This window comes from Cyprinodon variegatus, unplaced genomic scaffold (assembly GCF_000732505.1).
Source record: "Cyprinodon variegatus isolate N-32 unplaced genomic scaffold, C_variegatus-1.0 Scaffold849, whole genome shotgun sequence".
In the NCBI taxonomy this organism is placed as follows: Eukaryota; Metazoa; Chordata; class Actinopteri; order Cyprinodontiformes; family Cyprinodontidae; genus Cyprinodon; species Cyprinodon variegatus.
The window spans coordinates 4,725-19,039 of NW_015151302.1; the positions used below are offsets into that span (position 1 = coordinate 4,725).

At 40.2% G+C, this 14,315-nt stretch overlaps 1 protein-coding gene across 1 annotated transcript; it reads left to right on the forward strand.

Moving 5' to 3' along the window:
• The first annotated feature begins 3,832 nt into the window (after positions 1-3,832).
• Positions 3,833-14,315, forward strand: immp2l (inner mitochondrial membrane peptidase subunit 2). The gene is made up of 6 exons (XM_015397294.1): positions 3,833-4,493; positions 6,148-6,286; positions 8,138-8,241; positions 9,150-9,215; positions 12,167-12,269; positions 14,124-14,315. The coding sequence occupies exons 2-6, from the start codon at positions 6,155-6,157 to the stop codon at positions 14,247-14,249; spliced, it is 531 nt and encodes a 176-aa protein (XP_015252780.1). The 5' UTR covers positions 3,833-4,493; positions 6,148-6,154; the 3' UTR covers positions 14,250-14,315.

Sequence of the window (14,315 nt, forward strand, 5' to 3'; positions counted from 1 at the left end):
CACTTGTACAAGTGCAAAGACAAAACTGCAAGCGGCAAAACACAGTTACATAGCCAAAAACAAATTAACAAAAGACGGCTGCACGTGTGACGTCACCATTACCCAGCTTGGTACTGCCATCTGGTCCGTATCCCGTAAAAGTTCCAGAGACCACAATAAGGGCAAAACATTGTTCGGTTAGCGTAAACTTAAGAAAAACAGCTTCAGTGCAATTCTTTCCATCTAAAATCGCCACTGACTTTTCACGTGAAGCAGGAGGACTACAGATTGAGCTGTTTGTACTACAGGTCAGGGTAATCGTGACGTCACATCCTGCCACTGGGACATTCCCTTTCCGTGTAGCCGTCTTTTGTTAATTTGTTTTTGGCTATGTAACTGAGTTTTGCCGCTTGCAGTTTTGTCTTTGCACTTGTACAAGTGTTTCCGAACGGTCAATTTTTTTTAGATGTAAATTTGTTACCCTATAATGTATTTTTTTTTCTCTAAAATGAAACTTTCTCTCACCTAAAATCTAACTTATTAAAAATGTGAATTTGTTTCCTAAAATGTAAATTTGTTTTTAAAAATTTTAACTTTTTTTTTCAAAAATACATTTGTTTCATAAAATATAATTTTGTTTCTTCAAATGTTATTTTGTTTTTTATTTGTTAATGTGTTTTTGAATTGTAAATCTGTTTTGCACTTCTCAGCCACCGTACCTTTACAGGCTGGACATTTAATATGTAGACCACAGGTGACCAGTGTAGAGAGAGGTACAATATAAATTAAAAATTTCCACTTTTACCACATCAGTACATGCAGAAAATTCCCGAGCAGGGGCATTAGCTAGTGCATACAACATTCTACATTCTCTATACTGTAGAGATATCATCATGATCTGACAGATTCTCTGTGATGATATGCCAAAGATACTTGGTTGTATTAGTAACACCCAGCACAGTAGTTGGCAGATGAAAACCTGGAAACTGAATAGATGAATAAAGTAGAATATTTTATTCTGTATGCGAGTCATTTCACATACAGATTTAAAACGCGATTCATTTCTGAATAGCTTATTGTGACAGGCTTAATACCTGAAAGTAATTGCTCAATCATGTATACTACTGTTGTTCTGTGCTGTAGAAGATAATTAAAATCTAAATGCAAAAAGTTTGCTATTTGAAAAATTGGCACTACACAAAACCAAAAACACAGTTTTTTACATGTAAATTTGATAACTAAAAGACTGAAGGCCTCAGTCCAAAATTTGATTAAAAAAAAAACTTCAAGTGCAAAGTGCAGTTCCTGTCGTCTAATTGTGTTTTTTGTACTCTTAGAAGAGCCTTCTGGGTAGCTTCCAAGTGATAGATATTGGAAAACCTCATCTCACTTTAACAGGTCCATTGCTAGAAAATTTTCTCTGTGGTTCGCAGTTTACTACAGTATGCTATTTTATCAATGTCTATGTGAATGCACTTCATCAATATTCCATTTTTGATGAAGCATCTCTCAGAAAACTTGTCTTCATGATCACTTCTTAAAAATATCTGCATCTGTTCGACTGAACAGTTCTCCATACCAAGGTCTGACCTGATATGCGTTGGAGTTCCGCTTCTGTTTTTCACTTCATCAAAAAAGTATCCAGCTATAACCCTGGGATTACTACTTGTGGAGTAAGCATTCAGCCATATGACCAAACGCGAAAATCTGTCAACAGCTCCATTAATACAGATTCTGTTTGGTTTTTGATATGAATCAACAAGCAGCATGAATTTGGGACCTGGGTTTCTGTATAGACGACATTTTAAACGATGCTGACGCCTTAGATGTACTCCTTGAGGAGGTAGGATTTTCAGGAGGTACCGGTGGACTGTTCTGTGGGACACCAGCAAGCCAACTGGAATGCATTTTCAGATGGATTATGGGATGCCATAAAGCATCCCGTGCTGGTTTAAATGCACCCGCAGTAACAGTGCAACTTCCAGCAAGTCAGAGTAGAGTGGGCTTTTCGCCTAAACAGTCCTAAGAACTTAAGGTGCCTGCACATTGCTGAAAAACTAAAACTTATTTAATCTACTTTGAGGAAACTCAGTACTTTCCTGTGTCGTATACCTAAAAAGAAATAAAAGCATATTAATCTGACAACCCATTCATTGTTCACGTTTCATGTAGCGTAGCTCAGCAATGACTGTCCATCCTGATGTCCTAAATATGACATATTTCCTCATTATTATGAGATCTTATCTCATAATAACAAGATAAGATCTTAAAATATTGAGATCCTGATCTCAATATTATCTCGTTATTATATGATCTTTTCTCATAATTACGAGATGTCAGATCTTTTTTTTCTTTGGTGAATGCAATCTAAACAAAAGGAACATCAATAAGCTGACAGTATTCACAGCTGTATTATAATCAGGTGTTTTCTATGTGCACTATTATCTACGCTGGCTATCACCTCACAGATTTGTTACCGGTTGGCGTAAAATGCGAACCAACCAATGAGCAGAAGTTGACACAGCCCCTCCTCATTTGTATAATTAGGGAGAAATGCATACAGTAATGTAAAAACCACAGGCAGAAATAAATAGCATTGAATAAATAAAGAGGGTAAAAAAATAAGAAGGAAGAATAAAACAGTCAAAAATATTACAACATGCACATAAATAAATACTTAAAATAAAGAAGTAATTAATAAATGAAGTTGAAGATTATAACGGACAATGAATAGATAAGTGAATTATTACAAAGGCGAATAAATAAAGAAGCCAATTAAAAGAGATATATATACATTTATGTCTCACTGTATAATTTAATTTTTACTTACATTTATTTGTTTATTGTATTTCTGGGGACAATTAATTATATGCTTATTTCTTTATTGAGCATTTATTTATTTCTGTATTTATTTTTAAAAATGGTAGAGCTGGTCCTCCATAAGTACTGCCTAAAAAGTGGATCAGACAGCTGCAGCTGATCCAGAACGCTGCTGCCCGTGTCCTCACTAAGACTAAGAAAGTAGAACACATTACCCCAGTTCTAAAGTTCTTATGCTGGCTCCCTGTATCTCAGACAATAGACTTTAAAATAGTTATATTAGTCTATAAATCTCTGAATGGCTTAGCACCGAAATACATTACAGACCTGCTATCAGTGTATCAACCCTCCAGACCACTCAGGTCTTCTGGCTCCAGCCTGCTCTGCATTCCTAGAACCAGAACTAAACATGGAGAAGCAGCATTTAGTTCCTATGCTCCACTTATCTGGAACAAACTTCCAGAAAATTGTAAAGGTGCGGAAAGCCTGAGTTCCTTTAAATCAAGACTAAAAACACATTTGTTTAGGATTGCCTTTGACTGTTCTTCTTAAAACAGTTCAACTGAAACATAATTAGTTCATTATTTTCTTTAGTCCAACTGTTTTTAATGTTCTTTGTTGTTTCTGCATTTTTTATTTTATTTATTTATTTCTTACTTGCTTGAATTCTGTTTTATTTTCCTATATTTTAATCATGTAAAGCACTTTGCATTGTCTTTGTACTGAATTGTGCTATACAAATAAATTTGCCTTGCCTTGCCATAGAACCATTTGTCTGTTTTCAAAAAAAAAAAAAACACACAACCGGGAAAATCAGTTCAATATTCAGTGAGTTAAAGTTGATTAAAATAGATTCTGTGCCTGCTCAACACATGTGACTGTGCGGAGCTGTCGACCTCCCCAAGATGGCGCCACCATATTGATCGATGCGAGGTCTCCTCTCGTGGATTACGCCACACGACTGAGTGGACTACAGCGGAAGTGACGTCGCTGCTGTTCCGGTAGGTGTGTTTGCTTCACTAATTTGGGTGCTGTGTCCAAAATCGCGTCATTGCAGCTGAGTTCTGAGCAGATAGTGTTTTATAAATGAAGTTCCGGATATTTTCCTTTGTGAACTGCACCATGTTAACATAGCTTAGCCTCCTGTTTGTAGTGAGCTACATGTTAGCATGGACAGCTCCTGTCAGCAGCAGGAGGAGAGGGAAACGTTGTTCTGGGTCAGGTTAGAGGACAGGTTGCTGCATTACTGTTAAATCATCTACGTTAGTCTAAAGTATGATTCCTTTTTTAGCTCATTTCCACAACATTTATTAAAGTAACAGCTTTGTGTGTTTTTATTTAGTTTTTGCTTCTGTAACAGTGCAATCACTTCATTTACAGCTCTATTGATTCATTCCCTACTGTTATGCATTTACCGGTCCTTTGATTGTGCTGCTCAGCTCTCAATCAGAGGAATATTGATCTCCAAACTGGTACAGAGTCTCTTCTTCGATTTCAATGCCATTTTAGTGAATGAACACCTGAAGAGGTGCTGGAAGTCGTAGCCTTATATAGAGTAATCTGGACAGTAACTATCCAGGTTTTCATTTCTCTGCATCAGGTTTGTGAGGATACTTTATGATCATTTAGTGAAGTTAAGAACATTTGTGGAATCTGACGTGGTGCACTCAAAGGAGCCAACGATTGTAGAAAAGGTAAGAGAAATTGTTACATGAGGTCCAATTTGAGGTTGACCAGAGGTCAGAATAAGCAAAACCAGAGATTTTAGTTTAATCTGCGGATTTTACTTCCAAAGTCACAGAGTCCCAATAAAAAGCTCTTTAGCTCCAGTCCAGCAGAACCATGTGGGGGTATGGACCCGCAGAACTTCCACAGTGTGTTGAAACACTAACCTGGGGCCACAGACACTTTAATAAAGGAAAAGTTGATACGCCTAGATTAAATAGACTTTTTATTCTACTGTTAAAATGTCAGAGACTGGAGAATGAAGCTAGTAGAAGTGATGAGAGGGAGATTAAATGAAACGGAGTCCAGAGAGAAGAGGAATATGTGAGGAACCAGTGTGCTGAGTCAACAGCAGCATGTCCACAGCATGAGGAATCAGGAACTGGAGGCCAAGAATATCAGGACAGGAAACCTAAAGAGACAGAGACAATTTATACAGTCCTTTAAATAAAAGAAGCCTGATAGACCTCATTCCCCTGATACCTCCCAAAAAAGTTATTGTCGATTGTGGACAGGACTCTGCAAGCTGACTAAACTGTCCTAATGGACCATTCTGTGTGTCCTCATGTCCTGATGTCTTGATACCTTTGTGTCTTGAGATCTTCATGCCTTGATGTCTGCTATTGAGAAAACTGCTCCTGCCTTGAAAGAAGGCTCACTTGAGAAGATCAATTTCTTTATCTTTCTGTATGAAAACTGAATGATACCCTTATACAACTGTTTAAAAACATGTTTAAGTGGTATTAGGGCAACTATTGCTATCAGTTCTACATATTTATCAAGTGTTGTGTGCTTTTAATGTGGCTTCATCTAGCAGTACTTAAAAGCACAAAAGAAGGGCGTGCAGGTGGGGCAGCGGTTAGTGCGCACGACCCATGTACGGAGACCTTAGCTCTCGATGCGGGCGACCTGGGTTTGAATCCGGCCTGTGGTCCTTTCCCGCATGTCTCTCCCCCTCTCTCATAACCTCATTCCTGTTGCAAAACATCTCTTGCTGATTGCGAACTCTATCGAGTATTGTTTCCTTGTCACTATAGAAGCTAAGGTGGGCCCACACATTAGATTTTAAAATTGATGGTGCGTCCCTCACATTTTTTTTCTCCGCTGTTTGCTAATCCACTATCTTTTGCCGTTTTAGTTGTCTTCTGATATCCAGCAGCTCCCCCAACACAGTCTTTTTTTCTATATCCGACAGGCTATACGCTCTTTCTAGCTAGCCTACATTATTTTGAGGCTGGAAAAATTGCAGTTGGCTTTGTTTAAATAATCTAGTTATAATGTGTGTATGCATTCTGTCAAATATGTTGATAATGTGCTGTGAGACAAAATCCTGGGATATCTGGTTTCCTTGGTGTGCGATGTCATTGTTTTATAGCGCTATGTTCTTCTCTAATGTTGTTAAATTTGTCCCTCCCTCTTTCTTTTATTGCCCCACTCTTTGGTAACAAACTGTTTGAGTTAAATCCGCCTCATATATGTAAACATTTTGATTAGTTTTTTCCCCTGGTGGTTTTCTGTTCATCCTAATTGGCTCCCTGATAGAAATATCTCTAAATCTAGGATGGCTGCCATTTGTTACCTAGAATGGAGTCGGGGAGATGAATGTTGTCCTGTCTCTTCCAGTGTCCGTATGGCGCAGCAGACTCCAGGACGGCGCTGCATACGAGCGTTCATCAGTGGGTTCTTCGTTGCCGTTCCTGTCACAGTTACTGTCCTGGATAAACTGGCCTATGTGGCTCGAGTTGAAGGCGCTTCAATGCAGGTGAGACGTGATGAACAAACCTGTCTTCTCTCCCACAATGAACCCTCTAAGACAACTCTGACTTCTCCATCTGCGGGGAATACCTGATTAAATAATGAGAGCAGGCAAAGTAAAACATGAAAACAGGTTTTAGATCGCCAGGTTCCTTCCTTGGGTGTTCAGGTACCTGTGGACGGGAAACAAACGGCTTGATCTTGATGAATTATAATTCACTGTAGAGTTCCTGACCCTGGATGGTATTTCTGTTTTTAGATTTTAACTGTAGTAAAATTAATCCAAAATACTGATCACATTGAACTAATCCCAAACCTACTGGCTGGGATCTCATTTCCTTATCTTCTTCTTTGTTTGAGTTTGTCGTTGGGTTCCTCTCTGTTCATTTGCTTTTCTCCCTCTGCTCTCACTCCTTTTATTGTTCTCAGTTCTTCCTTATGTCGCCACCTGATCACCTCCACCTGTGAAACCATACCTTTCTGCTCACTGTAGTTATTAGCTGTCTGGTTGTTTTGGGTCAGTTTTTTGTTACTGTGCCCGTGGTCATAAGTTTTCTTTTTAACTCTTCATCTTTATTTATTGTTGAGCCATTTGATTTACCTGTTGGGCCCAGGTTCCTGTACGTGCTTTGCTCCTGCAAACAGTCTGCTCAACTTGACAGAAGAACCCAGCCAATAGGCTCAAGCAGCAGGAAATTTGTTGGTCCGTCAACAAACCCTCTTGTCTGAACTAACTTGTTTTAAAGAAGTCACATTATTGCCTGTAAATCGGACAAGAAGCTTTGCTGTAAACTGTGTCTTCTGGAGATGAAAAGATGATGTAAAGATCCTGCCTTCTCCCCTTTAGCCCTCAGCCCATTGGCGGAGCTAGACTTAGTTGTTGTGGGGACCCGGTATTTTCACGGTTCCCCAGACTATAAGAAAGAATTGGTTTTTCAAATAGCCATGTGTAATTGCCGTTTCTAAACCTTGAATGCATTTAAATACATATAAGGATCCAATGACACTGGGTTGTAATTTATAGTTTATGCTGGAACCACGTTGGCAGTGTTCCTCCATTTCTCCCCCCATGGGTCTCCTCTTCTTCATCCCCTATTTGTTCATTGTTGGCAAAAATCCAAAGCTGTGCATTCGTCCCTTCAGCTGGTATGGAGTGTTGTTCATGATGTTCTAAGTTCAGCTGTTTATGTATGGCTGGTTTAAGAATGCACTGAAATTAAAAATCTTGGTCAACATATTAGGAAACAAGGGCAGAAAGCTGAAACACTGAAAGAAGTTATTGTCAAATATTAAAATCAGCATTATTGGCTACGATGTGTCCTAACTCTACTTAAAAAAATTATATAATTTTTTTTAAACACAAGACAGATTAATCAATTATAAATTATTCAATATTTAAAAGTACCAGAGTATTTATTACCACTGACATTTTTTTTAATGCCCTTTAACTTGGCAGAATCGCTGGGAAACTTTCTTGAGTTTTCAAACATGTCGGCCACACGGTGTATCAGAGATGGCCAGTAAGCTGAGTACAGGGCAGTGGTAGGCTGTGAACGTTGTCATTTTATCCTGAATGTGATTAAAACAAATGGTTGGCACAGGAAAAGGTCGAACACCATCAAGGCACAAGAAGCTGAGGAGTATTAATACCTGGGTGTTCACCTAGACCACAGTTTCTCTGTGGCCCCCAGGGGAGGTTGCCAGGGGGCAGAAGGGGGGCCCTTATCAATTGAAAGAAATCTGTGCTGAGTCTCTTCAAGTATCTGACTAGGAACTCTTTGATGCTTATATTTTTATCTTATTTACTCCAATAACTCCAAACCAAGATGTAACACCAGACTCCTTTGTTCCTGAACAGCCATTCCTTAACCCAGACGTTGGGGGCCAGTGTGATGTTGTCCTGCTGAATCGCTGGAGTGTGAGAAACTACCAGGTTCAAAGAGGCGACATTGTATCTGTTGTGTGAGTAATTCCCATCAACCATTTTTCTTTTTCTTCTTTAATAAAGCTAATTAAATTAGGGATAGTTAAGTAAAACTAGATGTAGACCATTGAAAACCTGTCATTTATATAGACCATGTCTCTAGCATGCTTTTTTTTAAATTAATCGAACCTGCTGTAAAGTATGAGAAACACAACATCCTTTTATTGACATTTCTTGTCTATAAAGTAGGGATGCAATGATCCACATTTTTTCCCCTCCCACCCTGATCCCAGAGTTTGGGCTTCCACCTATATGATACTTTTCTAATACCATAGCTCTGTTTGCTTTAATGTTATTCTAGTCATTATAAAGAGGCAGTGGAGACGAGTTTTAAACAAAATGGAAGATAGAAGAAATAATGTTTGACCAAGGTTGCAGTTGAGGAATGCTCTTGGTTTATTGTAGCTTTAAAAAAAAAAAAATAAAGTTTTTAATTTAGCCCTAGAAGGATTGTTTTGTCATCCTACCCCAGCTGCAGACAGTGGACAGCCACCGCCTTCTCCTCCCTGCCCTAGTGTTCTTGTCTCCCTGGTAGGCTTCTCTGATTTACAGCTGTCCTCCTCCGGTCCAACTGCACCCTCTACCCCACCTTTAGTCATTTTGAGTTTTATCTCGACTGTATAAACTTAGCCTATATTGACACATGTATCTACATTTTATTGCTCAGTTTGCCATTGATTATAAACATGTTGCTGTTTGTATGCTGTTTGTATGTGAACCAGTTTGGAAAGATGTCCTGTGGTTTATAGTGGTGTAGACTCCGCTTCAAACCTCAGACCTACAGCACCCTAGTGAAGAACAGGAGCAGCATCTTCTTATGGATATTTTCTTGGCTGATGTTTGTTACTATTCACTTATATGTATTGATGTGCTTATTTTATTTTAGATCACCAAAAAATCCAAAGCAGAAGATCATTAAGCGTGTTATTGGCCTAGAAGGAGACTTCATCAGGTAAAGAAAGATACTCATTTCTCCTCACATTAAACAATTGAACAATCAGCTGAAGCTTGCTAATATTCTGTTGATTTGAAAAGAAGAAGTCACCATTTTGTGTTTGTCCAGATGAACTACTGTTGTGCTGTTTTTTTTCAAGGAAATTAACGTATGTTTGAAGGTGTCTGAAGGTGAACAACAAAGTGTTGACTGGTTCTATTTGTGCTAAAAAAAATTTTGTCTGTGTGGGCCTAATTTTTAAGTTTCTAATATAACTTTCCATGTGTCATCAAAGGTCACCCTCCACCCCACCTTAGAGTAATGCACATGAGACTGGCATTTGGGGTGACCACCTCCCTATGACACACGATTAACCCATAGGATGCCCCTGGACAAATACATCCTGCCTCGCCATAAGGCCTGGGGATGAAGGCAAGTCCATGTCACCTAGTGTTCTAGTCAGGACTACACCAATAAAGACCAAGGAGAACTGAGACCAAGACAAGTCCAAGACCTTTAGAGGCCCAGACCAAGAACAACAATTTATAAGCCCCATTTACACTGCTCTTTTGAAACCTCACAGAGAACGGTCAGAGTACGGTAACCGAGATAACTGTTTAGTGTAAATGGAACACAACTGAACTGGACCGTGTCAGACACATCCGTACCACGCTAAATCTAGTACTAGTTCAACAGTAGGACTCGGCATGGTTCAGTTGTGACCTGGTTTTCTGATAACAAAGAATGCATGAGCGGCCCACGTCATCTCCTTACAGTCAGCTCACTCATTTCACAAGTTTTCAGGCGTGTCTGGCTTTGTAATTCACTGATCTCCTCACCTGTTCACAATACAAACTTCTTCTCAGCCTTTTAACCATAGATGGCATCAAAACAGCGTGGTGCTACCTGGGATGATGCAGAGACCAAGTCTCTCATTGAAATTTAGGTGTAGGACACTATCCAGGCACTTAAGTTCCTGAATGTTATGGATGCGGCCATTTTTATTTGTGTAATTCCTGCCTTGAGAGCTGTAGCATCATGGGCCGCTAATGGGCGACGAGGAACCATGCTTGCATGATGTTTAAATGATTGTTAGGAACCAAGCTCTGCACGGTTAACTGATCCAAGCTACGTCCGAACTCTGCACCGATCAGTTTCTGAGGGGTAGTGTAAATGGGGCATATGTGGTCTTGATCTCGGCCTCTAAATATCTTGGCATTTAAGGTCTTGGTCTTGTCTCGGTACTCCCTGGTCTCGTTTGGTATGGTCTTAACTACAACATTAGTGTCACCGTATTCATGCAACACCTGTGCAGCCTGTTCAGCTTGCTCTGAAAAAGACACAGAATCAGCAAACCCAAGAGCTCGACACAAGTTTCTGAAATCAATTTGCTGGAAGGTTGATGTGGGGAAACCACCAGCCCAGCCTGAATCAACTCACAAGCTGGAGTATGTTGTCAACCCTGTGTACAGATGGATGAGTCCTTGTAGTCGAGTCCAATTGCATCCAAGGAAAAGTGGTAATTTGTCACAGGACCAGGCAACTCTTCACCAAGTTGACCTTGAGATCCAATGTGACATATGGTCAAAAAGGAGGCACGCATCTCAGTAGACTTCTGCCCTAGAGCGTGAGCAAAGAAGCAAGTTATCCAGGTATGGAAGAGCCCTAATGCCAAAGTTCTACAGAGGAGATGGGACACTTTCCTGCACTTAGTAAACAACCTCTGTGAAAAAGAGAGACCATATAGGAGCATCCGGAATTGCCAATGGCAACTCACATAGGAAAAACTCCAGAAAACTGTGATATTCTGCTGAATTATGCACATATGCGTTAACTGCGACACACGCAGACGACCTGGTTTCTAAGCGTAAACCAGGCTTGAGCCTGTCTAGCTGGACGCAGGCTGGTGCACTAAAGTTCCAACCAGATCTCTAATACTAATAGGTTATTGAGCCTGTAGCCGAACAATGGGGCTAGCATAAGAATGCCTCCAATTCAGGGGGGGCATACCCCTCCAGAGGCCTGAAAGGTGCTGCCTAGTCGGGTGCACCTGAACAGTTCTCTCCAGTGCTTTAGGACACCTGATCTAAACAACTCCCCTGGTACAACTAGGACACCCCTGAGGGTCCTACAGCATGCTTGTGTCAGAGGCGACTTGGTTATCAGTGCTAAGACTTACAATGCTACGACACTAAATGAAACTGCCACAGTCGCATCACCAGCATCCTAAAATTATGCAGGAAAGGCAAACATGATGTGTTCAAAGGAGTTGGCAGGGTGGCCAGCACACACTCCTGAATTGAACACCTTACTGAAGGGGTCATCTGAGACTTGACATTGGGTTGTGGGCATTGAACATCAGGAATCAGCCATGCATCCGGTGACACAATTAAGAAACAACAGCAGGTTAAACCGCTGACATATAGTCCAGGCCTGCCTTGGTTGATTTAGGCATGACAGAGAGCACCCAACCATCAGTGGACAGATGTGACAATGCCTTAGGGTCCCACCAAGCGGCATAAAACACCCTCTGATACTCCTCTGAAGGAGACAAAGAATAGGGTGTAGGAGCATGTCTGCACCCAAAAAAGGGCCTCAGGGTCATACACGACATCTTGCAGTTCTTAGATGGAAAGGAACCACTCTCAAAGGCTCTAGAGGACCAAATTTCTTGTGTCTGTGACAGAGCATCTGTTTTTCTCAGCAGAGTCGCTTAGCCAACAGCTGAGCTATGAAAGTTGTGACTGTCGGGATCAGGAATAACATGAGCCTTTCCATATGGTCAGGATTTGTTTACCTGTTTTTTTTATCTTAACCCGGTAGTTGCTGGTTTCACGTGCTGGTTGCGAACAAACAAATAGAATACACAATAGGTTCATTGAAAATCTCTTAAATATTGTCCTGAGCAGTTGCTGGTTATAATTATTGTTGATGTACTGATATTTGTTTTGCTCTAAACTTTCCTGCAGGACCCTGGGGTACAAGAACCAATATGTTCGGGTCCCTGATGGTCATTTCTGGATTGAGGGGGATCATCGTGGACACAGTCTGGACAGCAACAGCTTTGGCCCGGTACAAATAAAGAGTCATGTGGTCCATATGGTTTGAGAGAGTCTGTTGGGAGAAATGACATTAATTTAACTGACTTAGAAATGGACAAAAGTGTTACATCACTGTTCATATCTTTTGTTCTTTGGCAAACTTGGGTTAACTGATAGTCTAAAATCTGAAAATTGAAAACTATATAATCTCTAAAAAATCTAAAGACAATCAGCTTTTTCAGAAAGGTAAATAAAAGTAAAGCAAAAACGTCAAAGACAGCATTGCATCATTTGATAACTTTCGTTAAGGATATACCTTGTATATATACAATGTATGTAGATATCTATAAAATAGAATCTGATGGAAAGGCAGCCAATTGAGATTAGTTCAACATCATAATCATTGATAAATCTTTTAATGAATTTGCTTTCTTGAAAGTATTATCAATACACACCGCCTGGCCAAAAATAAAGGGGTGCCAGAAGAAAGTCCCTTGACTTTGATTGTAAAAGAGAAAAAACTTTGATTTAGAAGATCAGCTCTCTATGAGGACAGGACTAATTTTATTATTTGAGCAACACATCTTTTTTCAGCTGACAAAATATTTTCAGCGATGCCTAAAAGGAGTTAGCCTGACGTAGTCCTACTCAATTCTAGTCAGAATATGAGTCTGATACTGCTCCATAGAGCTGTGATTATGGGGCGTGTTTCTAACGAACCAGGAAAAAAAATGCCTCTGCACTCAATTGGATAGACCTACAACCAATAAGAGCAACGGAGTGCGTGACGTATGTTAAGCGAGGCATAGTTGTTGTCAACAAAAATCAAAGCGTGCAGTTGCACGCCTAGAATAAGAAGATGAGCCTTGATCGCATTTCTCTGTTCTTCTTTTAAAATTAATTTGCTGTCGATATCTTCTAGAACAGACCTAATAGCAGAATCTACTCACCTCAACTCTCCGGCGGCAGCCATTGTTGTTGTCACCCAAGCGCGCTTTGGTCACGTGGTTGATTATGTTACTGTTGATCATCTGTCCATCATCGTATAAAGCCCGCCCTGACAATTTGATTGGATCGCCAGAGGGTGGGCGATCATATTCGCGCTACTATGGAGCAGAGCCAGACCGAACCTCCCGACCTCAAACCTTGTGGGCGGGACTAAGTTCGGAATGGCACCCAGGCTAAAAAGGAGTAGGCAGAAGCAAAAATCTTATTTGCACCTTTGGTAACGTATAATACATACACACATAGTTTTTGTTTTTTTTAAACCTACCCCTACTCCTGTACTTCATCAGCAGTTCCTATTATCGCTATTAGAATTAAATTAGGTGGAAAAGTAAACAAATCCATGAATGGTGATGCCAACACACCAGGTTAGCGTTGATGATGTCACCAGTGCGACAGAAATCGGGAAAGTAAACAATGGAGAGCAGGATGTAAGGCAGCCATGGTGTAGTCGGTGTGCGTTATTGTTTGGCTCTTTTTTTTTTTTTCTTCCTTCAAAACCCTCTCACCTGTGCTGCGCCTTGTTTATCGAATGCAAGCAGAGTTATTTTAGCTTGTTAAATCACAAGGGACTGGCTCTTAATGGCATCATATAAATTAGCAGGTCAACCTGGGTGTGATGTTCCCACTGTAAGCTGACTGGAGCCGATCCGTTTGACCCGGGTCGACGGGGGTCAGTGAGGTGTCCCACTGCCACTAAAGGCAGAATGTTCCTAGCTTTAAAAACAGGTTTTTTGGCCACTGTGAAAGGGGTAAAAGAACCAATTCATTAACTTTTCACCATTGTTATTTAAAACCAGGATAACAGATTGGGATTAATTAGAGCACCTCTTCTCCTTTTCAGATTTACTATCAGCTTTTTATTCTCTTTTCACCTCAGGTGTCAGTTGGGCTTCTACATGGCAGAGCTTCCCACATCATCTGGCCCCCAAATCGCTGGCAGCGCATAAAACCATCTCTACCCCCAAACAGAGAACCTCTGAATGCTGAAGAAGAAGATGAATAAAAAAACAACTTGTATATGTGAACTGTTTATAATAAAACTTATAACTATTTTTTTTCCTTTGATCAT

Coding starts and splice junctions, on each gene's coding strand:
- immp2l (XM_015397294.1), top strand. CDS start 6,155: ATGGCGCAGCAGACTCCAGGACGGCGCTGCATACGAGCGTTCATCAGT. Junction 6,287..8,137: donor TTGAAGGCGCTTCAATGCAG/GTGAGACGTGAT, acceptor GTTCCTGAACAG/CCATTCCTTAACCCAGACGT. Junction 9,216..12,166: donor CTAGAAGGAGACTTCATCAG/GTAAAGAAAGAT, acceptor ACTTTCCTGCAG/GACCCTGGGGTACAAGAACC.